Source organism: Nannospalax galili, unplaced genomic scaffold (assembly GCF_000622305.1).
Source record: "Nannospalax galili isolate Female #2095 unplaced genomic scaffold, S.galili_v1.0 scaffold45, whole genome shotgun sequence".
NCBI classification, from domain to species: Eukaryota; Metazoa; Chordata; class Mammalia; order Rodentia; family Spalacidae; genus Nannospalax; species Nannospalax galili.
The window spans coordinates 5,470,970-5,497,001 of record NW_008355775.1 but is presented as its reverse complement, the minus strand read 5'-3'; the positions used below and the strand labels follow the sequence as shown (position 1 = coordinate 5,497,001).

Sequence of the window (26,032 nt, the reverse complement as noted above, 5' to 3'; positions counted from 1 at the left end):
CTTTCCCTGTATTTTTGCAGATGTGGAAAGGAAGGATCAGTGTAAGGGCATATGTTCCAGGAGTTACAATGGCTTTGTTGGGGCTTCTTAAAATAAAGAAGCAGAGGGAATTTCACACCAAGCAGATCTGTTAAGGGGGTCTATGACCTGAGAGCCAAAAGCACCCCAGGATGAAACCAGTGAGAATACAAGCTGTAATGCCAGTAGGCAAAACCTTAGGAGACTCTTAGGACCATTAGCCAGTCACTAGTCTGTTTACATAGTGGTGTCCATAAATGGTAACAAAGATGCCACCAAAACGTTCATTTCCCCTGCACCAGCCAGAGGAAGGCTGAAAGGAAAAGTGGAGAAAAGATAGCACTGCACACCAGCCCTACAGGCTAAGGCAGCTCTGCTGACTGCCTCCCCCAGCAGTATGAAGTTCAGGTGGTCTCTAAGAATCCCTCAGTTGGATAATCCATTGCACATGTTTCACAGAACTTCATCTGTTTTTTTTATCTATGAGTTGGAATTTTCTTCCTTTTTTAAAGAACAGGAAGTGCTCGTGTTTTTTATATTAGTTGAAGTCAGTTTAAAAAAATAAAGATTAGAACCCATCTTGGAGTCTGCATCTTGTAAATAGTCTTGGAATGGCCCTGGACTGGATAGGATATGAAGGCAGGCACTCCCTAAAGTCTTGCTGCAGAAGCCTCTGCCATGTCTCCATCTCCTCCATGTGAGGAACTGGCTTCCTGATGCTCTGGGAGTCATCTAAAATCCAACTGACAATTGGTCCAGGGACACAGGCCTTTCATAGGGATTTGCTAGAATGATGGGGAGGTTATTACCCTGGGAGATAGACTAGTTAATATGAAGGACCATTTTCATAATGACAGACCACCGTTGTGTAATGAACCACTAAAGACACCCTGGGCTGGGTGAGTCAGGGATCCAATGGGTGACTATAAAGTTGGAAGACTTAATTTCCTTTTATCATTTTTATACCAAAAAACATAGTTAAAGGAATAAATAAACATGTACAAATAGACTAAGGAAATTTTCAAAGTTTTTTTCTTCATCATGGGGCTAAAGACTGAGCATTTTCTTTCTCCAGTGCAAATACCATCCCTGCTATCCAGGTGTGCGTTGTGTGAACCTGGCTCCGGGCTTCAGATGTGACGCCTGCCCAGTAGGCTTCACCGGGCCTATGGTGCAGGGTGTTGGGATCAACTTTGCCAAGACAAACAAGCAGGTGAGCTGAAATTGTGGTCTTTATTCATTTTTCATTATCAAAACAATTTTCCAGCTCTTCATCATAAACCTTTACCACCTTGAGCAGCCAATGCCTTGTGGAATGTCAAGAGGCATGGTGGGTCAATTAGGAAGACATTTACTCATTTCTGAGGATATAGCCCATAAGGTCTAGAAGGGAGAAAGCTGTTAAAGTTGGGATAAAAGAGTGTAGATAGGAAAAAATAATAACTGGGGAATATCGGATATGTGGTGTGATTTCAGTCTTATTCTGTTGATAGCCTTTGGACATCATGTCCTGCAGAATAAGTTGAGAATCAGGGAAACAAATAAAAGCTTTGGAAAATTTGGTCCCTTTTATAGAGCCATTGTTGCCAATCAGAAGCAGTTTGAAAGATGAGAGGATTTCAAGAGTAGATAACCCCCCAAGGAAGCCTATCCTTTTTCTTATATAAGCTATAAATTGCTATAAAGCACCCAAGTACTTCAGGACAGTCTCCGTTTATCTCTAAATGCTCTACAATATCCTGACCATTATTTAACTGACTGACTGTGAAATACTTTTTGGTGTTTCAGCCCTTAAAAGTGGTTGGTCTATAAATATATTTTACTACCTTAGGGAAATGATTACTTTGAAGAAGGGCAAGGGGTTCATTATTTCCCTGATGCCCATCACAAGATTCTAGAGGGCCTCATTTTTCAGACAAAGGAACAAATTGGATGGGGAGGAGTGGCAAGGGGTCACTAGACTAATGACCCCAGTTATTCTTCTTTTCTCTCAAAGACAAAAGTCTCTCTAAGATCAAACCAAGGAAAACAGACAAAATGCATGTGAAATGCTTGATGTAAGAGACAGGGACACCTCCCAATGGATTCCCACTAGTATCAATAGGAAAACATCACTTTGCTAAAGTTCTATGATAAAATGTAATGAATTACCAAGTTCAGCAGAAATCAAAGAAATGGTATGGTTTCCAGAGGCATAAGGGGAAGTCAACGCCACACCAGCTCATGGGCATAGGAACTGCAGCTTCTAACACGTATGTGAGTATAGCAATCATGAGCTTTCGAAAGGCCTAGCACTCCTGTGTAAAGCCAGGAGCCTTGGAGAATGGCCCTTTCCTCTACATGGATATGGGAAATTTTCTCTAGACTCAAGGAACAAGAGAGTTTGACTTCATATTTGGGACATGGTTGATGAAAGTGGAAACTGTCAACCACATAGCACAGCTCCAAGCTTATACCATAGACGGTTATGAGCTCCAAATCTGTGTTATACATTGAGTATAGAAACACAACCAAAATTCACATAAAAGCCTTCCCTGGAGCAATAACATCTCCAGAGCCATGGCCAAAGTCAAAGACTTACTAGTGTGTAAAGACATTCCAAATTCAGGGCCAGTGACATGCCCACGGGCCGAAGCAGTGCCATTAAGAATGCACTCACAACAGGGCAGTTTATATGAAGAGACTCTGATAAGGAAACTTGATAAATATAAAATAAATTTAAAAGGATAAAGAAATGAAAGATGCGTGTACAGGTGTACTTATATACATGCAGGCAAAACACTCATACACATAAAATAAAAATTAATTTAATTAATTAATTAAAAATAAAAGAATGAATCAATGCCATTATTAAGGGACACTGTGAGGAGAAAAGAATGGATACTTGTGAAAAGTAACCAAATAAAAACTATTATCAAGGAAAAATATAAGCACAGAACTTAAAAGTTCGATAGATGGCACATGTATGAAAATGTCATCGTGAAACACTTTATTATGCATAATTAATATATGCTGGTAAAACATCTTTAAAGAGCCCTAGACGGGTGAAACAGAAACAGCTAAATTGAATTCATAAACTGAAGGATGATTCTAAGGAAACCTTTCAGACTATAGAAGAGAAATAAAGACATGAAAAATAAAAAAAAGGTCAAAAAAGATATTGACAATTAAAAAGCCCGTAGTTTATCTGAGGGTAGTTTCAAAGAAAGAATGAAAATAACAGAAGTAGGGAGAAGCTGAGAATTCTCTAGAATTGAAGAAAGATTGGAATCCCTTAGCAGAAGTACATATGGACCAACCTGGGAGGAGGAAGCCCTTCCCTGACTAAACTTTAAATTCCATTAAGGCAATTATCATGTGCAATTAAATTAAGTATAGACTGGTATAAATACCCAGATGAAGCTAAAACAGCTCTCAATCACCATTCTGCCTGAAATTCTGTGTCTTCATTTCATACAAAGGTGTCAAGACAAGACATTAATTTGCATTTCTATTTAGGTAATCTGGTCTCTGTAAGACTTCTTTACACTTTTCTTGCCTAGATGTGCACTGACGTTGATGAGTGTCGAAATGGAGCATGTGTTCTGAATTCTATCTGCATTAACACTTTGGTAAGTATTTCTTATAGCTCTTCCTATCAAAGTAGAACCAGGTCCTAAGATAGTGGATAGGTATCGGTCATAACGCTGAGCACACATGGCACGTATATACCTAGAATGTTTGATTGACAGAACTGGGGCAAGAGTTTGTGCTGAAGTATGTTTACTATAAGAGTTGGTCGTTTAATTTTTATGTGAAAATGCTAAGTTCTTTATCTTTTGACAAAATTGTAGTTTTGTGTTCTTAGATAACCATTTTGCCTTCTTTATGAGTTGTTCCTCTCCTCGTTGCTTTGGGGGGAGAAATGTACCTGTCATAAACAACATAAGGAAGGAAAAACTCATTTCGGCTCAAGTCCATCATGGTGGGAAAGATGTGGTGGTGGGAGAGTCTAGCTGTGGCAGCAGAGGTGTGAGGCAGCTGGTCACAGCATGTCTACACTCAAGAGGCAAAGACAGATGAATGCTGGTTCTCAACTAGCTCTTTCTTGCCTTTTTATTCATTCTGGGAACTCTGTCCATGGAATGGTACCACTCAGTTCAGAGTGGGTCTTCCTACCTAGTTAAACCTTTCTGGAAATGCTCTCCCTAGTAAACCCAGAGTTGTGTCTCCTAGGTGATTCCAAATCCAGTCAAATTGACAGGGAAGATTAACCATCATATCATCCTTGAATTTTAAACACTGTAAAGAGCCTATTAATTTATATTAATGGCACAGCATTTTACTGGTGACTACAGGATCCCCAAATATTATTCTTCCTTTCCAAAAAAAATTTTTCCAAAATTTACTTGTATCAAATTAAAATGCTGGAGAGATGGCTCATCTCTTAAGAGCACTGGCTGCTCTAGCAGAGGGTCCAGGTTTGAATCCCAGCACCCCCATGGTGGCTAACAATCATCTGTAACTCTAGTTCCAGGAGATCCAATGCCCTCTTCTGACCTCCAGTTCCAGGGGAGCCACTGCCCTCTTCTGACCTCTGAGGGCTTGCACGACACAGGTGCACTTTCATACACGCAGGCAATACACCCATACACATAAAATAAAATAAAATAAAAAGTTCTCGCCTTCTATCATGTGGGTCCCAGGGATCAAATTCAGGTTGTCATGCTTGACAGCAGGCACCTTTACCCACTGAACCATCTCATCTCTGTGTCCCATTTTTAAAATATTTTTTTTTGTATTTAAATATTCAGGTATAGGCTTTATTTTGAAAACTCATGTTAACTATGTGAAGATGAAAGATAGAAATGAGTAAAATATCAACAAAGAAGTACTGATTTTTCTAAATTACCCTAAATTTGATCAAAAGACTTGTTTCTCTGGGAAAGTTATTTAACACCTAACTTCATTTCCTTGTAAGTAAAAGTCCTTTATAAATATCATTTTAATTCTCAGACTAGCCCTGTAAGTAGACTGGTATAAAGCCCAGTTTACAGTTTAAAAGACTGAGGCTCAGGAATGCTGTGCAGACTAGTCACACATCTCATTAGATTTCCAGTCCTGTTGCAGAGCCTGAGGCATTCTCCCCGCTGCTGTTAAGTTTAGGTACACAGCAGGACTTATTGCTTCTTAGCCCTTTCCCAGGACAAAGCTGGTCTTCAGAAATAGATTGGAGAAACCTTGGTGTAAAGGCAATAACAGAAGCCACCCAAAGAGAAGAAAAGTGGAAAGCAGATAGAACTCCAGGGAACCCCAAGATGAAGGTGGAGGCAAAAGAAAAAGAGCAAAAGCCAAGAAAAAGAGTGAGGAGAGGGCACGTCCAACGGGGCTGAAGGGTTTTAAGGAATCATTGAAAAACATCCTTTGGAATTCCAATTAGGAGGATGGCTCCAAATTACTAAAATCATTAAACTTCTACTTTATATGCGTGTCTCTTATGATAGGTGGTTTTGTCTCAGTGAATCTGTGTGGATGAATACATTCTGAAGTGCTGTCAAGCAGCATGGTAATTATTCATAATGCCATAAATGTAAAACATATAAAGTCAGCTTTCTCACCACAATGAGGTTTCACTAAGAGCTGGCTGTGGTGGCTCACACCTATAGTCCCAGCACTCAAGAGGCTGAGGCAGGAAGATCACCTTAAGCTCAAGTCTGGTCTGTACTACATAATGAGTTCCAGGCCGGCCTGAACTACAGAGTAAAAAAACAACAAAAGCAAAAAAGGTCACTACGATGAGATGATAGCTGTTAGTTAATTGGGGTAATTATTTTACAATGTATATACATATCACATTATCACACTGAATACTTAAATGTATACAATTTCTGAGCCAGTGAGATGACTCAGCAGGTGAAGATGCTTATTGCCACAACCTGGGCTCAATCCCTGGGACCCAAACAGTGGAAGGAAAGAACTGACTCCCAAAAGTTGTCCTCTGACCTCCACACTCTCCATGACACCTGAGCCCTACCTCACCGCACCCCCACACAAATAAATGAAGAACACATATAATTTTATTTGCCAATTATGACTAAATAAAGCTGAAAATCTAATGATAAAAAACACTTTGAAAACTATCTCAATTAATATATTTTAACCTTTTATTTTAAAAAAGAGAGGTCCTCCCTAGCCCAGAAAGTGCTCTTTGTGGATCTGGCAGCTCACTAGCTAGGCCGCTTCATCCCCAGCTGCCTGCCTCATCAGGAATTCTCAGTGCATGCCATCAACATTTCTCTCTGTGTATAGCAGTCAAAGGAACCATGTGGTTTTTAATCAAGCCATCTTTCCCATCCCTAGAGTAAATGCTCTCACTCTGCTCCCCCACGACCTCCCTAGAACCTTGAGTCTTTCTCTTCCCTTTGTTCTCCACAGTGAGGCTGGTAAGTCAAAGGGTTACTGGCTCCCCTTTCAGACTGCTGAACCTCTAGCTCTGGTTCCTCACTGACTATGTGGCCTGTCGTAGCTTCCAGTCTGGTGGTGGGTTCACTAACATGCACGAGAGGCTATGAGATATGCGTGTGAGCAGAGACAAGTGAGCCTGCGTCTTCGGTCCTGGCACCACTCCAGTCTCTGTAAACATGAACACAGAGACAGGATCCGTGCTCACCCTGGCTTATCATCTCTTTGTTCCTTGTAGGGATCCTATCGCTGTGGACCTTGCAAACCAGGGTACACTGGTGATCAGACAAGGGGATGCAAAACTGAAAGAAATTGCAGGAATCCAGAGCTGAACCCTTGCAGTGTGCACGCACAGTGCATTGAAGAGAGGCAGGGGGATGTGACATGTGTGGTAAGCTCCTGATTTGATTTCTGGTTTTTCCTCTTCCATTTTAAGCATGACCCCTGTCCAGTTTCTGCTTGCTTCAGGGTAAAAGTGCTCCAAAACTTAAAATTTACAATCAAGATAAACAAAGAATACAATCTTATCCAGGTTGGTTACATTTCTGAAGAACAGTCTCATCAGACCTTAGCTGCCTTTTTTCTACTTTCTGGCTGAGGAGCAACCATCCACTTGGGCACCTGGATGGTGAAGCCTCCAGTGGAACCTCAGCTCCCTGAGAGCATCCATGGAAAAGTTGCCCAGGTCAACAGCAGAGAGCTGGCAGAGCCTCTTTCCCCTCTCCATCTTCTGCTCTTTGCACATGTTTGTACACTTCACAGGTATACCTGCTATCATCTCTAACTGTCCTTACCTTTTAGATATCCAGTTAATCTGACCTAACATTCTGCAGGCTGGGCCACAGTGTAGAAACAGGTGAGAGGGCCATTATAAACTCTCCAAAACCCGGTTCCCTCAGGTGAGGAGCAGAGAGTGGCAGCATCTGTCCTTCTCAACCCCAAGTCAAGCATATCTGAATGGATGGTTCATTTTCCTATCCATTCCTAGCCCTGGAGTCAGTCTGGGAGAGAGCAGAACTGACTGCAGCCTGACCCTGAGCCCTTTGTGAAGAAGCTTCCTTCCCATCACCCATTTCCAAACCCCAGAATCCAGAGTGGGGGTGTCCTAAATACTAATAATTCAGCTGACTTGGACAGCTCACTTCCTGGTCAGGCCCACAGCAAGAGGCCCTTCAGCCTGGGGCCCCAGGTCCATGGTGATCCCCTCTGAGCAGCAGTAAGATTGTCCCCTCTGCATTGCACCTCACTCTTATCTTTCTGCCTAGAAACTTTTTACCAGTGAGTATATCACTTTTCAAATGGGAAAGTAAGAGTGAAAACTAAGTAAAAGTAAATAAGTACAGTTTAAGTCAGTCCTCCTTGACAATTCCAGATTCTGGACCAAGCTCAAGAGGAAGGAATGTGCTGTGTCCAAAGAGGGGAAACAAACCAACCTTTTCCTTAATTCTGTGGGTTGGGCAATGTTATTTATTTTTTCTTTAAAAAGAGAAGCCATTGAGAAGCAAGTGTATGTCTGTGCTTAAATTCTCATTTTCTATAAGCAAAGTGATGACTCCTCTGGGATGGTGATGGGCTCTTCATATGTTTTTGAATTTGTAATAAGGCACAAGGACAGATGGTAAAGGATTAATAAACTTGGTGTGACTACTAAAATAATTTAATCTGCCAGAAAATGGCTCATTAAAAATGTATTTGTTCCTAGAGGAAAGTTTTTTTCTCATTAAGAAGAGTGGAGGACGGGACGAACAAATGAACTTCCCAGGCCTTGCGAAGGCACTACAAAAGCCCTTGAGTGGCACGGGCTTGGGGAGGGGCCTCTGGCACCCTGCCCCCTGACTCAGGCTACACAGGGAGGGCAGAGCGCAGGCAGGGGACAGCAGAGATGCTGCTGGCCTGAAAACGCCTTGCTGTAATTAGAGGCCAGGGAATTTCACACACTCGGGTTTGCTCTCTGCTTAGTCTTGACTCTCCTCAGTTTTGCTCACTCTTTTCTTCTCTTAGCTCTGGTCCCAGGCCCACATTTCCACCTCTGAATCAGTGGTTCCATCAGTTTCCATGTTCCCATACTGTCTCTTTCTATTCTGGTCTTGCTCACTTGAACCCAGGCTGATTCTTGAATACTACCTCACACCCAGTATGATGTTACTAAGCTACATGACAGTTATACCTGCATAAGTAAAGAGCCGACTCTTAGCACTTAAGGCCAAGAGTGGACCCGAACTCTGAGAGTTCGTTCCTTCAAATCTCACACGGAACTGTGCTTTCCAGCCAGGCTTCATCCATACTATTATTCAAACAGTTTCTCCAGCATGAACTGGGGAACTACAAGCTTGGACCCAGCCTTATCAGAAAACCTTGCCCTTTGATCCCAAGGACTGAAATATCTCATACACAGGATGTCAAGCACAATTTTCAATTCTCACTGCTTTCAATGAGGACACAAAAATATGAATATGCTGCTCCCAGCACTTCAATATGATAACCAAGCATACCCACATTCATTCTCTATCTTGGATGGAGGGCAAAGTAGGATCCTGAGGGATCAAGGTCAGGTGCCCTGGGTTACAAGAGTATATGGCTCAGTGTGCTTGCTTGTTTGCAATATAAATAGTAGCTTTTGGGTGCAAGGTTTAAGTCAAAGTCACTAGTCCAGATTCTGTCCATATTGTAAATCATTCCTAGAACCCATCATCCTTTAAGAAGGGTTTCTTTTTCCTGGTAGATCAGCCATCCTTTCACTGGGCCACCTGGAATATATAGGTTATGTGAAGAACTCAAAAGTACACATTAATCACATTTGTGGAGCAAAAGTGACCACATACAAACACACACACACACACACACACACACACACACACAAAAAAAAAAAAAAAAAAAAAAAAAAAAAACAATTTAGTTGTATTTGAATAGACTAATGATTTTAAATTCCAAAGGCTCAAAGGGAGATGGATAGTGAGAATTTTCCCTCTGGCTCCTGTTCCCATGGCTCAGGCAAGCAAAGGCAACTCAGGCTCATGTGCACTCTCGAGATAGTCTGTGTGCAGACAAGCACATGCAGGCCTTCTGCTTTGGTTTTCTCATTCAAATGGTAGCATACATTTAGGTGTATATACTGCTCTGCAACTTAAAAAAAAACATCTTATCTTGGAATTCTTTCCGTACCTCTCCATGAGTACCCATGGCATTTTTTTTTAAATGGTCTTCATTTCCCCTTTATTGGTTTACTCTGATTTTCTTCAGCATCTTGAAAAAAAATTTGATATTTTTACAGAAAATAATTGTACATTTTTCTGTATTTTAAAATACATGTACAGTGACCAGTCATGGTGAGGCATGCCTTTGATTCCAGCACTCCTGAGGCAGAAAAGTACAGGCAAAACACTCATACACGTAAAATAAAAATTAATCTTAAAATGTATAAAAATGTGACTTTATATATTTATATACACTCTACATGTATTTTATTTTTTGAGGCAGGGTCTGCTATATAGACCAGGCTGGCCTTGAACCTAGGCATTCTTTTCAGGGGCCACAGATCTATTACAGATCTATACTGAATGTGCCTTGATTAATTCAATCTGTTCTCTATTGGGGTGTCAGGTTTCTAACAGCTTTGTTATGGCTGACAACACTGCCACAGATCATTTTGGTGCATTTGTCATACTCTATATGTATTAGTTTCATCTTGTGGAATTCTGGGTTCAAAGGGCATTTTCCTTTAGATTTATTTTGTGTGTATGTGCCTGACTGTGTGTATGTGCATCATCTGCATGCAAGTGCCTGCAGAGGCCAGGGTGTCAGATCCCCTGGAAATGGGGTAACAGGCAGTTGTGAGCCACCTCATGCGGGTGCTGGGAATTGAACTTGGGTCCACTGCAGGAGCAGCAAGTGCTCTTAACTTCTGAGCATCTCTCCAGTTCCAAAGGGTATTTGTAATTTGGGGTTATGACTGGTGTATTCTCCACATGAGTGTCCAATTTATACCCTCTCCCCTGAAATAAAGACTGAGTGGCCATAGCATTTATCACTTTTGAGCCACAGTCCTATTTCTTAATTTAGATCTTTTGGGTTAATTTACAACAAAAGGGGAAATTTTTCTCTATTCATACCCTTTTCTTTGGACAGAAGGTAGTTCCTACTGGTTCAGTCAGTGCTGGGTCTGTGTGCCTTCCCCTCCTAGGAGATGTCTCCCTGAACACCCTGCTGCTCAGTCGCTGACATGAACCTTCACTATTCACTATCAGTAATTCAAGTGGGAAGATAACACTTTTGTTCTAATTTTTTAAAATATTTTATTTGTTATTTTTACTTTATGTGTATGAGTGTATTGTCTGCATGTATGTAGGTGCACCTGTGTTTGGCACTTACAGAGGTCAGAAGGGGACATCAGATTCCCCTGGAACTGGAGTTATGGATGTTTGTGAGCTGCCATGTGGGTGCTGGGAATCACATTTGTACACGTGCATGTGAGGCCAGGTGTCTTCCTCTATTGCTCTTTATCTTATTTTTTTGAGACAAGGTCTCTCACCAAAACTGGAGCTCACTGATTGAGCAAGACTGACTGACCAGCAAGCCTCAGGGAGCCTCCTGTCCCCACTTCCTCAGCACTGGAGTTACAGGCATGCATTGCCATATCTAACTTTTTACATGGGTGCTGGAGATCAGGGCTTCATACTTGTGCAGGAAGCACTTTACCTACTGAGCTATCTCTCTAGCCTTTGTTTTTTTTTTTGAGACAGAACCTCAGGTAGCCAGGCAGACCTTGAACTTGCTATATAGCTGAAGATGACCTTGAATTTCTGATCCTTCTGCTTCCACCTGCCAGTCCTGGAATTACAGGCTGCACCACCATGCCCAGCACAACTAAATTGTTTTTATATTATTTATTTAGTTAATTTATTATGTGGTTGGGTGTGTGCCTGAGTATATGTATATGTACTGCTTGCGTGCAGGCGTTTGTGAGCTGCCATGTGGGTACTGGGAACCAAACCCCAGTCCTCTGGAGAGCAGTAAGTGCTCTTAACTGCTGAGCCATCTTTCCAGTCCCCAATTAAATTGTTTTTAAAACATTAACATTTTTAAATTTTATTTTTATTTTATGTATATGAGTGTTAACGCCTGCCTGTATGTAAGTGCACCCATGTCATGCAGTGTCCAAGGAGGACAGAAAAGGGCATCAGATCCCTTGGAACTGGAGTTATAGATGGTTGTTAGCCACCACATGGGTGCTGGGATTCAAACCAAGAGGAGTCAGCGCTCTTAACCACTGAGCCATTTCTCCAGCCCCCTAAATTGATTTTAAATCCCACTCAACCAGACTGTGAGGCTCCCAGCCCTTCCACTGGGGACACATACACAGGAACAGAGACCCTGGTGGTCACCTGCTTTCCTGATGGGCCCAGCTTTTCCAGACCTCTAACTGGCTCTCCCTTTTCAGTGTGGCGTCGGTTGGGCAGGTGATGGCTATGTCTGTGGGAAGGATGTGGACATCGACAGTTACCCAGATGAAGAACTGCCCTGCTCTGCCAGGAATTGCAAGAAGGTAAGGAGGGCAGGCAAGGGGAAGTACACACACACACACACACACACACACACACATATATATATATATATACTAACACACACACGGACACACACATACATACACACACATACATACACACATACACACACACACACTGTGTGTAACACTGTGTGTTACATGGCTTTGGGAAGGTTTGATAGGTTCCATCTAAAACTGTATTTTTAGAGTAACTATCTCATATAAGCAAACAAAATAGCCACTAGCAAAGCCAAGCAGCCACACTCAGTCTTGAGGTCAGGAACACTTTTTGACATGAGACAGATGAATAGGACATCAACCTGAGCTGCTTTTCCCATTAGGACAACTGCAAGTACGTGCCAAACTCTGGCCAGGAAGATGCAGACAGAGACGGCATTGGAGATGCTTGTGATGAAGATGCTGATGGAGATGGAATCCTAAATGAGCAGGTACCTGCTATATGGGGAGGATCTACACACTGCAACACACCACTGATGATGGGAGCAAGCTTATGGAGTCAACTACTGAATTAATCATCCCAAATGTTAGTCTCCATGCCTGTGTTCCCACAGCATTGCAGCTTGCTAGTCTGTAAGACTCACAAATGTCTAAAATATAAAACAGACAGACTTAGACAGCCAGCTCACAGCAGTGGAGAAAGAATAAGTAAGTCTAAGTGTCCCTCCCTCACCTTTTAGGATAACTGTATCTTGACTCACAATGTGGACCAAAGGAACAGTGATAAAGATATCTTTGGGGATGCCTGTGACAACTGCCGGACTGTCCTAAATAATGACCAGAGGGACACTGATGGAGATGGAAGAGGAGATTCCTGTGATGACGACATGGATGGAGATGGTGGATTTATTTTTCTCTGTCTTTTATTTAGAATTTCTTTGTCCTCTAGTCCTTGTCCTCTGTCAAGAATAGAACAGAACTAGAACTGCTGGCTCAGGGACCCTCCTCTGGTGGTTTACTGTGACTTGAGTCCTGTGGTCCAGGTACCCTGGATATGTCTGAGACTTTATACCATTGCCAGGAACTCTGTGAGAATCCTTTCTCATGATGTCATATCAGGGTTGTGTCCTTGTAGGGCATCTGCCCTCCCACTTCTTCTGGTTCCCCACCCCTCCTTAACATGGGAGAGACCTGAGAGTGGAGAACTGAGCTTTCAAGGTCACAGACTACACCTTGGGGACAGGCTCCTTCCTGAGAGCCAGGCATTTCCAGGAAGAAGTGGCCAGCCCCTGCCTGCTCTGGGCAGAGCTAAGAACTCAGGCTGGCTGCAGTACCCAGCTCTGGGACTCTACCATAAGGACTTCCTGTGAGGTACATGCCAGGGGCAGACCTGCAGCTTACCAGCTCTGAAACCTTGTGGAGCTTGAGGAAGGACATTTGATTCAATACGGTATCCATAGCATATAAAAACTATCATTAAAAGATAGCCTGGGTGCTGGACAAATAGTAGTTAAGAGAACTGGCTGATCTTAGGGAGGACCCTGGTTCAGTTTCCAGCACCCACACAGTGGCTAATAACCCTCAGTAACTACAGTTCCAAGGAATCTGATGCCCTTTTCTGACCTCCACAGGTATTTCATGCACATGGTGCACTTACATACATGTAGGCAAAATGCTCACACATGTAGAATAAAGATAAATACTTTTTTTAAAAAAAGACAGCCTGGGATATAAGAGTTTCTGAAAAACATACCACATCACTGGGGGAAACCCATTTTAGAAATGCTATCCCCTTCAAGAATGCACACTCTCTCCTCTAGAATATTCACATCTCCTCTAACAACATGGGCCTACCTTCTGTAAGCTAAACTGATAACCCCACTCCAGTGGTATATTAGTAAACCAGTTCAATGAAATGCACCAAGGGAGTCCCAACTTTGTAGCATTTGTTTCTACAGTATTACTCATCATTGCTGATTTCAAACTACTAACATGATGCCATTGAACACAAAATTGGGAAGCAGATTCAATAGGCCTAGCTCCTACATACCACAGCCCAGAGCCCTGTGTCTCCATGAAAGCGTAGGCACCTACAAGGACTTCCCTTTCTAAGTCTGTCCACCCAGTCATCATAACTCCTTTCTCTGGCTACTGCCACAGCCCTCCAACATTGCAGACAAATTAGATCTAATTCACCTTAGAGAGCTGTTCGTTTTCAGTCTTCCAGAATTCTTCCTTTGAAGTCACCTCCAGATACTACTAAGGAAAGCAATGTGACATTGGCCCAGCATGACCGCTACAGGAGCTAGAAGTCACTAGAAGGCCTTGTCTGTGACATTCCCCTGACCCAAGGTAGCATTCTTTTCTTGTAGGAATAAAAAACATTTTGGACAACTGCCCAAAATTTCCCAACCGTGACCAGCGGGACAAGGATAGTGATGGTGTGGGGGATGCCTGTGACAGTTGTCCTGATGTCAGCAACCCTAACCAGGTTAGTAAGATACAGGGATTCATCAATAGGCTGAACTCCCTGATGCAAATACTCATTCAAGATCAGTGCCTAGAAGAACTCAGAAGAGCCATTGACTGGTTCTTTGCTGTTGTGTCAAGGCACAGGTGGAGAAATGGCATGTGGTAGGCCTGTGGAAGATGGGCCAATTATGACAGGAGTCAGAATGGGGACTCCAGAGGCCCTTGGGACTCACCTCACAGCTGTAGAACACCAATGACATTAGAAAGATGAACTTAATGATGCCCAACAAGTCTCCTGTTGAAAGAGAAGGGAAACATGGAAATGAACTCAATGGGACCCTAATCACATGTCACTTTAGTCCCCAAGGCTATGTATGGACATTCAGATTAAGTTCAGTCAGTGATGCATTATTTCCTTCCCATCTGCCTGCTGCCTGGATCATTGGGTGTGATATGCCATCTGTTCCTGAATACCCTAAAGGCAAGAGTCATCATTGCTCTGTGTTCCTCACTCCCCATCCTGACTCAACTCCAAAGTGCAGAAGTAATGTAGAGTCATATACAGTCAGGTGTGTGGCTGGATCACTTCCAACCTGAGCCAGGGCACCACATCTGCCACCATGCTGCCTGGCACCCTTCCCGGTCAGCTGGCTCATCCGGTGTGTAGGCAACCCCTCCATGAAGCTTGATATTTTAGAAGACTTTTTTGAAAATTCAGCACTGTGCCTACACCAATATGGTGCTGTCCTTTTACAATTTTGTACCACCCTAGTTCCAGAGAAATCCTGAAATCCAGTGGATAATGGGCCTGGTCTGCCTTCTCTGGAACATTCTGAACATGCAGGCCTGGGGCAAATAACATGTTCTGTTCTCTTTGCAGTCGGATGTGGACAATGATCTGGTTGGGGACTCCTGTGACACCAACCAGGACAGGTATGGCATACCTCCCAGCTGCAGAGAGATGGATGGAAGGTCTGGGGAGAGTTGCAGTTGTCAGAGCTGTTTGCTGGCACTGTGCTCTGGGATCTCTGGGTAGATCCTGCTGCTGGTGAGATAGTAGCTCTCTTTTGTCCAGGGCCACCATAACACTCTGAAAGTGTTGTGTAGGAAGTAATGGTGTCAGGGTGATCCAGCAATTGAGCTCTATTACAGGAGAGGCAACAAGACATCATGTAGCTTTGCAGAAGCGCTTTGGAGTGAGACAGCCAGATGCACTTTATTACCCAATTTCTCTGTGCCTCTGTTTCTTTATCTGTAAAATGGGGCTGTAGATAAGCTCACAGGCTGATGTGAAAATTGATTTAATCTATAAAAAGTGCTTATGATGGCTTCTGTTATATAGTTGGAACTCAATAAATGTTAGTTCTTTTATTATTATATTTTCTCAATTCAGGATAACTTTACACTCATCCCCCAGAAGCCTATTAGTTTACTAATGGGACACTATTGTCCTTGACACTTTTAGTTTCATTAATTTTAAAGGAAATATTTTATGCAAGAGCATTTTTCCAATCCTCCTAGCCCAACATGAAACCCTACATGAAGACCAGGGAGGCCCTGGGGCAGAGCTTAGCAATGGCACATCTGCCTAGCATGTGCAAGGTCCTGTGTTCAATTCCCAGCACCAGCACCAAAAAAAAAAAGTGGAAAAGGATGAAAGGATGAAGGTGAGCCAGATGCCTTAGGACGATCACAAAAAAGCATAGCCAAGTGCCACTCAGCCTTACAGGCATCTTCAGACAAAGGCTTTAGCTCTTCTTCTCCCTGGGGATTTTGGGGGAATTTTTTCAGGACTAGGAATTCAACCCGGGGTCGTACACATGCTAGCCAAGTGCTCTACCACTGAACTATGTCTTCATCCCTCCGTGGGTGATCTTGAAAAGGTGGTGAGGATACATCTGAAAGCACAAGAATCCACAAAGCAAAGTGGAGTACTGGGTCCCAGATCCTGTGGGCTTGCAGAGTCAGTTTAGCCAGCATTGCTTAGATGGCTCCAATGAGGTCCCCTCTTCTGTATGCTCCATCTTTACTGCCAAGTGCATAACAGTAAGTCAACACAAATATTTCCTTTTAGACTCTCATTTCTTTATCTGCACAGTAGAGACAACCAATACACCTTGCAGGCTATGGTGGAAATTCATGAAAATGTAGGTAGAGTACCCAGGGCAGTGCTATCCCTCAGGTAACTTGCAGGTGGCTGTGTTATTAGTGGTATCGCAGCACAAAGGGAGGGGGTTGTCAGTGATGCAGTCTGACATGGGCTGCCTCTCTCTCAGAGCAGAAGGTGGGACTGGCACCCTGACAGTTATCCTAAATGATAAGTTGTGCATCAAGAATGTTCCCAGTGGCAGGTCACCGTGTACTCTGATTACCTTCTATAGAAATTTCTAAAATATCCTATCCCGCCAGCCTCTAGACATTTGCCTAAAACAAATGACTCATCCTGCCACATTTTAATTCCCTGAATTTGAACTATGGAGAGGAGGATAGGAACTGCTTGTTTTCACACAGAGATGTTCAGGGCTCTGTGGAATGATGATAATGGATGGAACTCAACCCTGTGCTATAAAAAGTGCAGGAATGTTAAGAGCTGGGTGTGTGGCTCAGTGGTAAAATGCTAGCCCAGCAGGCACAAAGCACCAGCTTCCATCCCCAGTACCCTAAAAAATCATACCATGTATGTTTGAGTCGGACATAGTGGTGCACGCCTTTAATCCCAGCACTCAGGAGGCAGAGGCAAGCAGATCTCTGTGAATTCAAGATCAACCTGATCTACATAGCGAGTTCCAGGTGGGTCAGGGCTACATAGTGAGACCCTTTCTCAAACCACTCCCACCCCAAAAAAAAAGTGCAGGAATGCTGTCTTGTCAGCCACAGTCTTCCACAGGTCTATGTTGGCCTCAGTTTCTCTGGGCCCTTCTGCCCCCTGTAGCCATCTGGAAAGTAGGACTTCCCTCTGTGTCCTCTTCTGGAAGGTATAAAAGCAATTTCTGGGCCAGGACAAGCCTTGGGTAGAGCAGGATGAGAAGAGAATCTGCTCTGACCCCAAGTAGCTATGGAAGGTCCCAGCAGACTCAGATCTTCTGGGGGACAGCCTAGATGCACGCCCAGGTGGTCTTCAGCCTAGAAAGAAGTCAGGTGGACAGAGAATGAGAGTCCTGGACTAACTGTAGACAAGCTGTGGGCACAACTCACACGCCCACCTTTGAGGAGGGAGTGGCCCTTTTCTCTGTCACTCCCCATGGCATTCAGACCTGGGTCCTCATGGAGGTCACTGGATGGGGGTTGTGAAGATCAGTCTAGCAGAAAGCATCAGAGTACTTTTTGCCAGGTGCTTTTTCAGGTGTTAAAATTAAATATACAAAATCCATATAATCAGTGTCTTTACAGCAGCCCTTTGAAATAGGCCCTGTTTTTATCCCCATCTTATAGATGAGGACTGTGTGTCTCAGAGGTCCAGCATCATGCCTCACTGCTGGCCAGTGGCTGAGTCAAGAGTCACACAGGGCTGTGTGGCTCCATTGTCTCTTACCCTGTGGAGTTCAGACATCTTTGGAATGAAGTATCATCTAGTCATCCTTAGAGAAGACAGCAGCTTCTAGTCACAAATCACAGAAATAGACTCTTATCTTCTCCAACAGAAAGTGACTCGCTTGTTTCTAGAGGCTGAGGAATTGGGAGAGTTGTTTCTGAGACCCACAGAGCTGCCTTATCAAAGAGAGGATTCCAGGGGTGTGATAAAAACCTATCCTGGTGACAGCTCACCCCAGACTCTCCTTTCTGAGAGCTGAGGCTTCACTCTCCTGCTGAACTGTGATCTTCTCTCTGCAGTGATGGGGACGGCCACCAGGACAGCACAGACAACTGCCCCACCGTCATTAACAGTGCCCAGCTGGATACTGATAAGGATGGAATTGGCGACGAATGTGATGATGATGATGACAATGATGGCATCCCAGATCTGGTGCCCCCTGGGCCAGACAACTGCCGCCTGGTCTCCAACCCAGGCCAGGAAGATAGCAATAGTAAGCAGGCTGAGCCCAGGGCTGCCTGGGACGCCCTTTCCCCAGGCTCCCTGCAACCATGGGCATGGATGCACACCTTCCCCAGGGCATCCCCAGCATTTCCACTTCCCACCGGCTTCTGCTTCAAACCCAGCTCATGTACAGAAGACATCTGGTAGACAGCAGCCTGCAACTGGGTCAGAGCTGATCAACTTTGCTTCTTCCTGAGCTGCCCAACAAGACACAGCCACATGCTACAGCTCAGTCCCCAGAGGCCCCGGAGAACAGCTCCAATCATGCTTGCTCCTGCCACTGGGAATTCCAGGAAAGGAGTCAGACAGAGAGGAGGGTACAGTGGAAATGGCATAGGCCGGGTTCACAAACTCACATGCCTAAAGGATCTGGGCATGTAAGGAGCTATGTGCACCAAGCCAGATATGAAATGGCAGGGTGGAGAGGGCTCATTCCAGAGAAGGAAACTCTGTTTCAGCTGTCACATCAGCTGAGCAGAATTCACTTGTGGGCCACAGTCAGCTTAGTGGCCACAAGGGTTAGTCTTAGAGAGATTCTGGTGGCAATAATTCCTTGTTTTATGCATATGCAGACATTTTCCCGTGTAAGTAAAGGTCAGACTTAACGTCCACCAGTTGGTGAGCCCAACTGTACATAATAAGAACTTTCTGAGGGAAAAGTGGAGGGCTACCTTTTTAAAATTATCTTACAAGACTCTAGGTGGTGTATGAGTGGCCTGGTTGCCTGCGACAAAGGCTCCAGGATGAGGCCCAGACAGCTCAGAGAAGAGCAACCCTGGTGTTCCCCTCCTGACTCTGATGAAAACCCTGGCATGGAAGTGGGAGCTTGGGCCTTTCTGTCCCCTGCCCAGGCCCCTTCTTTGCTGAGGAGATGGGCATGGGCATCATTGTACTCTTGCCTCCTACCTCTACCTGCTTAGGTGATGGAGTAGGAGACATCTGTGAGGCTGACTTCGACCAGGACCAGGTCATCGATCGGATTGATGTCTGCCCTGAGAATGCAGAGATCACTTTGACTGACTTCAGGGCCTACCAGACTGTGGTGCTGGACCCTGAAGGGGATGCCCAAATTGACCCCAACTGGGTGGTACTGAACCAGGTGCGTGTTACTCATTGGCTGCAGCTCTGCTCTGCCTCTCACACAGGCCCTTCTGACAGTGATGGGAAGCATGTGGAAGGCACACTTCTCTTCTCGTGGCATGCACTCCTCACAGTGGCCTTGGCACACCCTGCTTTCATCATGCCCATTATAGGATGATGACATCGACTCCTCACAATACTTTCATGGTTGCTCATGGTGTCCCTGCAGAAAATGGCTGAGATGGCTGGAATTAGAACCCTGGCAACCTGACCCTATAGCCATAGTCCTGATCTCTCCAGCAGACTGCCTGTTGCATGTCCCCCTGATTGTGACACTGAGGAAGACACAAAGGTTTAGTAGAGTTTCCACAGTCACAGAGCACATCATACTTGTCCTGGTTTCGTTTCTGTTACTGGCAAAAACTAACAAAAAGAAACAGGGGAGAAAGGGTTTATGTTAGATCATGATTCCAGGTCACAGCCCATCACTGTGGGGAAGTCAAGGCACAGAAGCTTGAGGCAGCTGGTCACACCACATCCACAGTCAAGAGCGGAGAGAAATGAATGAATGCGTGCATGCCTAGTACTTGGCTTGCTTTCCCTATTCTTATATAAACCAGGACCCAAACCCAGGGAATGGTGCTGCCCATAGTGGGCTGTCCCACATTGGTTAACATAATCAAGCCAGTTTCCCACAAGCCAACCTAGTCTAGATAATTTCTCATTGCAAGTCTCTTCCCACGTGATTCTACATTGTGTCAGGTCAATGATTAAAGTCAATTTTTAAAAACTCAGTCATCAACAATAGCCATTAGAATGTACATTGTATGTTCCCCAGTTCATGGTTTATTAAACTAGCTTAAGGGACAATCTTAGCAAAATTATTTCCTCTTAGCATTGAGCTTTTTTTTAAACCTTCCTTATATGCATATGCCGCCTTTGAGCAGAGAGCAAGACAGAACAGCATGGTAGGTACTGGAATCTGTACATAGCAATCAGGCATTACCACTTGTCACTCCTGGTACCCAAGCCTCTCTCAGCCGCTCAGGGCTATCTAAACTCCCTCCCTTCTCTTCACAGGGCATGGAGATTGTGCAGACCATGAACAGCGACCCTGGCCTGGCAGTGGGTATGTCCTAGGCCTCAGTGACTGTTCATGCAGAATTCTGCCAGCTGTTAATGTGACTTTTTCCTAATTACATCTGATCTCCACAGGGTACACAGCATTTAACGGAGTTGACTTTGAAGGGACCTTCCATGTAAATACCCAGACAGACGATGACTATGCTGGCTTTATTTTTGGTTACCAAGACAGCTCCAGCTTCTATGTGGTGATGTGGAAACAGACAGAACAGACATACTGGCAGGCCACGCCTTTCCGTGCTGTGGCAGAACCTGGGATTCAGCTCAAGGTATTGGTGGTCTGAAACCCACATCTCCCTTTCTTCTAGGCCCTCCTTTACATGTAGGGGTTTCCCAGAGGACACTTAGTCTAAAAGAAAAACACAGTCCCGCTGGTGTTCAACTCCAGGAGCCCAGAGCTGACCCCAGGCAGCCTTGCCTTCCTTCCTATGAACCAGCTATATTCCAGTCTGTGTGGTTTTCATGGTAAGAATGTCAGGCTGAATGGGATCAAAGAGGTGGAGAAGGTTTGGGATTTACTTCAGGCACATCATGTTGGAAGCTGCTTGATATATTTAATCAAAGGGATGAACTGGGCAGGATGGGCTGTCACTCCCAGAAGACAGACCTCAGCAGCCAGACATTTGATGAGAGCCCTCACTGGGCAAATGTGCAGAGCAACAGACTTGCAGCAGGAAAATGTGGAATGAGGAGTACAAGTTCTGCTAGCTGCCTAATTCCAAGGGGCTGGCAGCAGCTCAGTAACAATGACATTTAAATTCTATGCTTTTGCCAGCATAGAACTGCACCCTAGCAGTAACCATGAATTCACCTCCATGTCATCTCCCCAGATGCCAGAAGCAGGAAGGGTGATCTGTGTGTCCTGTTCTGACACCTTGCTCACTTCTTTGTCCAGGCTGTGAAGTCTAAAACTGGCCCCGGGGAACACCTCCGGAACTCCTTGTGGCACACGGGAGACACCAGTGACCAGGTCAGGCTGCTGTGGAAGGACTCCAGGAATGTGGGCTGGAAGGACAAGGTGTCCTACCGCTGGTTCTTGCAGCATAGGCCCCAAGTAGGCTACATCAGGTAGGCAGAAGACCCGTCTGCTTGTGAACTAGAAGAGAAGTGCACATGCCATTCTGCAAACCACAGCCTTCACTTCCCTGAGCAGTCCAGACCTTGGACAGTCCTTCAGGTCTTGCCAGGACCTCCATGATCTCAGGGCAGGGCTCTCTGAAAAGAGGCAGGGAATGCCTCACCAGGCTCAAGTGATCCTTCGGCAGTAGAGCCAAGCTGAAGCCTCAGGAAATTACTGTATCTGAATGGTAGCGCCCTGGGCTGTGCTCTTAGGAAAGAGTGAGAGCAAACCTGTTGAATGGTACAGGAGAGACCAAGCACCTTCCCTAGCTGATCCAGGCCCCATGTAATCACTTTTTCATGCATAGTCCACACTGATGCAGAGCCCTTTACAGTCTGTCTTTGCTCCCAGGTCATAAATTCCACAAGGGCAGCATCTATGGTTTAGGTTTTTGGTTTTTTGTCTTGGTCTCTCCAATACGCAGCACAATGCCTGACATATACTGTGCACAACACAAACTGTCCATCATGTGGCCACTGTGAATGACTTTATTTCTTTATAGTACTTTTTATTTTTAAACTAACCTGGGGAGTTCCAGGGGCTTAGGGGCTTCATCTTTGATATATAGTCAACATGCTTACTTTTTCATTCTCTAGACCTACAGAGCTTACCTGGTACACTCAAGGAAGAGTATGGTTTGCTCTCTCCTGGCCAGGGCAGGAAAGCACCAGGTGGTTGAAGCACCTAGTAAGAACAAAGCTAATTCATGGTTGTGTCAGATGTGCTCTGTTTGCCTCAGAGTAAGAACATGCCTGGTCATGTTCTCACCTGATTAAGCCCAATGTGCCCTTTTTTACCACAAATATTTTGAAATACCCCTCTTTTATTTCCAAATGAACTAATAGAAAATATAATTTACCTACATATATAATTTTAGAAGAATCTATCTTGAGCCCTTAAAATACAGAGAAACAATAAATTAATAGACAACAAATAATGGGAACACTTGAATACAGCAACGCCAAAAGACAAAAGAAGAGACACTTGTATCCACACCTAGACTCACCACGAAGCTGGCTTTGAAATACAGTGATGTGTAGATAACTTAAATATTAAAATGGTGTTGCTAGTGGTGATAGGAAGTTCTACAGCTGAAAACAATTCTTCATTTTCAAACAAAAACCAATGTTCAACTGCTTTCCAATTTTCTCTGGAAAATTCAATTTAACTCAAAATCAGTGCAGAACATACTTGTTCACAAGTAAAATAGAATTCAGCTCTGCCGAGCCCCAGCTCATTATAAATAGGTCCATCACCTTCCTGGGCATCTAGAAGACACTCCACACATGTACAAGGCAAGCTTTGGCTGTTCTCTCTAGGGTGTTATAAGGCATCTAGTCACTTCTGTCACTCATTGCTATTGCAACAACCAAAAGTGCCCCCTCAGCTGTCTAAAGCTGCTAATGGGCTCCTGCCTCCTTATTGAGAATCATAGCTCTGATAGGCCACCCAGTGAAATCGACCATACCTAAGGAAGAGTACGATATCCAGACAAGCTTATTCAGAAGACAGTGAAGCCACAAAGCCTCTTGTCCATGACCTCAAGCTATTTCTTTTATCTCACCATCAAGCACCTATCAAGGTTACTATGCACACAACATCATGCTGGGCCTATTAAAAGACAAGTTGGGGAGAGATAGATACATTGTACCTATCCTCAGGAACTTCTAATCTCATAGAAAAGGGGATCAGCCAGAGTACAGTTCAGGTCAGTGGGAAACAGTGTATATAAGTATATAAGTCAGCAGTGGGACCCTGGTCTCACCATGGACACATCACCCTGGTTGGGGTTCATAGAGACCCTGTCTGCTTGTGCTGTCTATAGGGTGCGATTTTATGAAGGCTCCGAGTTGGTGGCTGACTCTGGGGTCACCATAGATACCACCATGCGTGGAGGCCGACTTGGTGTGTTCTGCTTCTCTCAAGAAAACATCATCTGGTCCAACCTCAAGTACCGCTGCAATGGTAACTTTATTCTCATTACTGTACAATATTGCTAGAATTGATCAATAGAGTATCACCTTGTTTCTATAGCACACTTTCTCCCCCAAAGCCCAAAGCTCATGCTGCATGCTCAATAAAACCTGATAGTCCCTGCATGACAGAAGCAAAAGGTAGAGAGCTGTTTCCCAGATGAGGAAATTGAGACCCAAAGAATATTACTGCATGGTTTAGAGTTTGGGGTTCAGTGAGAAATTTAGTCAGTTTAATTTACAGGCAGCCTTTATTTTCATATGGCTTAAACATAATCACAGACTGTAAAGACATGCTGCCTGCTAATTTTCCTTAGGCCTATGAATAAGCACTGCTGGGCTTTAAGCCAACAATACACAAAGCTGTCTGAAGAAGAAAATGGCTGCGGGCCTTGTGGGGCTCTTGGGCGAGCTGACAGTGCCCCCTACAGGAGGCTTGTACAGCATTGGATAGGCTCTGATTCCAAGGTGAAAGGATCCTTATAACCATCACCCTGTGTTCTTGTTACAGACACCATCCCAGAGGACTTCCAGGAGTTTCAAACCCAGAATTTCGATCGCTTGGATAATTAACCCAAGGAAAAAAAATCCCATAATTGCTTTTCCAAACTCTAAAAACCGTATCTTTTTAAACTTCCTGTGCTTTTCTTTATATGTACTGTGGCTTTCTTTTGCCAGCCCAAATATATCAAAACTTTTGATACAAATGTAGAAATAAAGAAGAGATTGTTTCTAACAGCCGTGATGTCTCTGATGTGTGGCTCGGGCTTTGATGATATGTGTTGTTCTCTGAGGAATCTGTGGTGAACTTGCGAGTAGTCTGGACCACTGAGCAAGTGTGTGAATCAGAAGACTGAGGTGAAAGGTCTTATCTGGGATCACCCTAATTAGCTCCAAAGATCAACAGATTTTCTGCTCACCTCAGCAGCCTCCTCATTCTGGGAAGGGTCTCAGAAAAATATGCCCAGGGGTCCCCTCCATAGGCTTTCATAGGAAAACTTGTTCTGAGCAATCCTGGGCCAGATTTGCCCCATTTTTTTTCTGATACCCTCCTCTCACCCATCCGGTTCCCATCTTCCACAGACACCGCTAGCACAATTCTCACACTTACATATTTGGCTCCCCCTAGTGTCCTGTAAGTCTAATGATCATATTATAAACTGTCCCACAATATCAGGCCAACACGTTTGCCGATTGAATAAATGAAGAATGATTGCCTTTCATGTAGAGACACGATGGCTTAACAGTCTTGCTGGGAAGGAGAGTGGAACATTCTCCAATGACAAAGACTGCTAGACAAGCAAAAAGAAGTGAAAAGCCACATTGTCTTGACTCAAGTCTGTGCCCTGTGCCAGTCCCAAAGCATTTAAAGACTTTTGTCTTGCTTAAGCTTCTGCTATCCAAAACTGCAGGCTAAATAAACCTTTTCCCTTCATAAGCCAAAAAAGAATAACTGCCTTTTAAGTAACAAGGACAATAAAATATAGATGGATCATTTAAGCCATCCTGTGACTCCCAGGGCTGCTCACAACACATGCTCAGATTACGGCAGTGCCAATACCTGTGTGTACAGGACAGAAGCTTGCCTCTGTACACTAGTCTTTCTTAGTTTTCAGTGATAAGGCAAAGATCCACAAAAATTTTATAAATTCTTCAGAAATTTAATTCCAAAGAATATTTAGTAATACATTTTTATTTTGAGACAGGGTCTCACATAGAGCAAGCTGGTTTCAAACTCTCTATGGAACCAAAGATAACCTTGAATTTCTGATCTTCTTGCCTCTATCTCCCAAGAGCTGGGATTACAGGCATACATCATCACACCTGGTTTTATATAGTACTAGGTATTGAATCTTGGGTAGGTACTCTACCAATTGAACTACATCCCCAGCCCAGTAATACATTTTCCTATTCTAGAATTCTTTGAACTATCTGGAATCAAAAATAAAAGTATCAACAGTCATCACCATTTTACCATGGCTCTGGTAGTCAGAAGATATAGTAGTGCATACATAACCTAGTGTCCCAGGGGAACTGCCACTGTGGGGTGGCCATGTTGCCACATAGTCTCTTCTCCACTCTGGGGAAAACATCCACATCTACAAATCTTTCCCATTTCTAAACCCCTACAGAGGAGAAGTGAACTCATTTGAATGGTGTGCTACTTTTCTGTTGCTGTGATAAAACACTAACAAAAACCAACTTGGGGAGGGAAGGGTTTATTGGTTTACAGTTTATAGTCCATCATC

The 26,032-nt window shown here is 44.0% G+C and overlaps 1 protein-coding gene across 1 annotated transcript in view; it reads left to right on the top strand.

Moving 5' to 3' along the window:
• Thbs4 (thrombospondin 4) overlaps positions 1-24,521 on the top strand; it is a 51,797-nt gene extending 27,276 nt beyond the window's left edge. The window contains exons 8-22 of the mRNA XM_008853324.2: positions 1,094-1,231; positions 3,561-3,629; positions 6,698-6,850; positions 11,897-12,001; positions 12,343-12,450; positions 12,700-12,859; positions 14,332-14,450; positions 15,312-15,364; positions 18,263-18,456; positions 19,388-19,566; positions 20,628-20,676; positions 20,763-20,959; positions 21,586-21,758; positions 23,636-23,775; positions 24,295-24,521. Coding sequence (XP_008851546.1) covers positions 1,094-1,231; positions 3,561-3,629; positions 6,698-6,850; positions 11,897-12,001; positions 12,343-12,450; positions 12,700-12,859; positions 14,332-14,450; positions 15,312-15,364; positions 18,263-18,456; positions 19,388-19,566; positions 20,628-20,676; positions 20,763-20,959; positions 21,586-21,758; positions 23,636-23,775; positions 24,295-24,356 — 1,899 coding nt within the window. The 3' untranslated portion in view covers positions 24,357-24,521. The remainder of the gene's footprint in view (positions 1-1,093; positions 1,232-3,560; positions 3,630-6,697; positions 6,851-11,896; positions 12,002-12,342; positions 12,451-12,699; positions 12,860-14,331; positions 14,451-15,311; positions 15,365-18,262; positions 18,457-19,387; positions 19,567-20,627; positions 20,677-20,762; positions 20,960-21,585; positions 21,759-23,635; positions 23,776-24,294) is intronic.
• Positions 24,522-26,032: the final 1,511 nt, after the last annotated feature.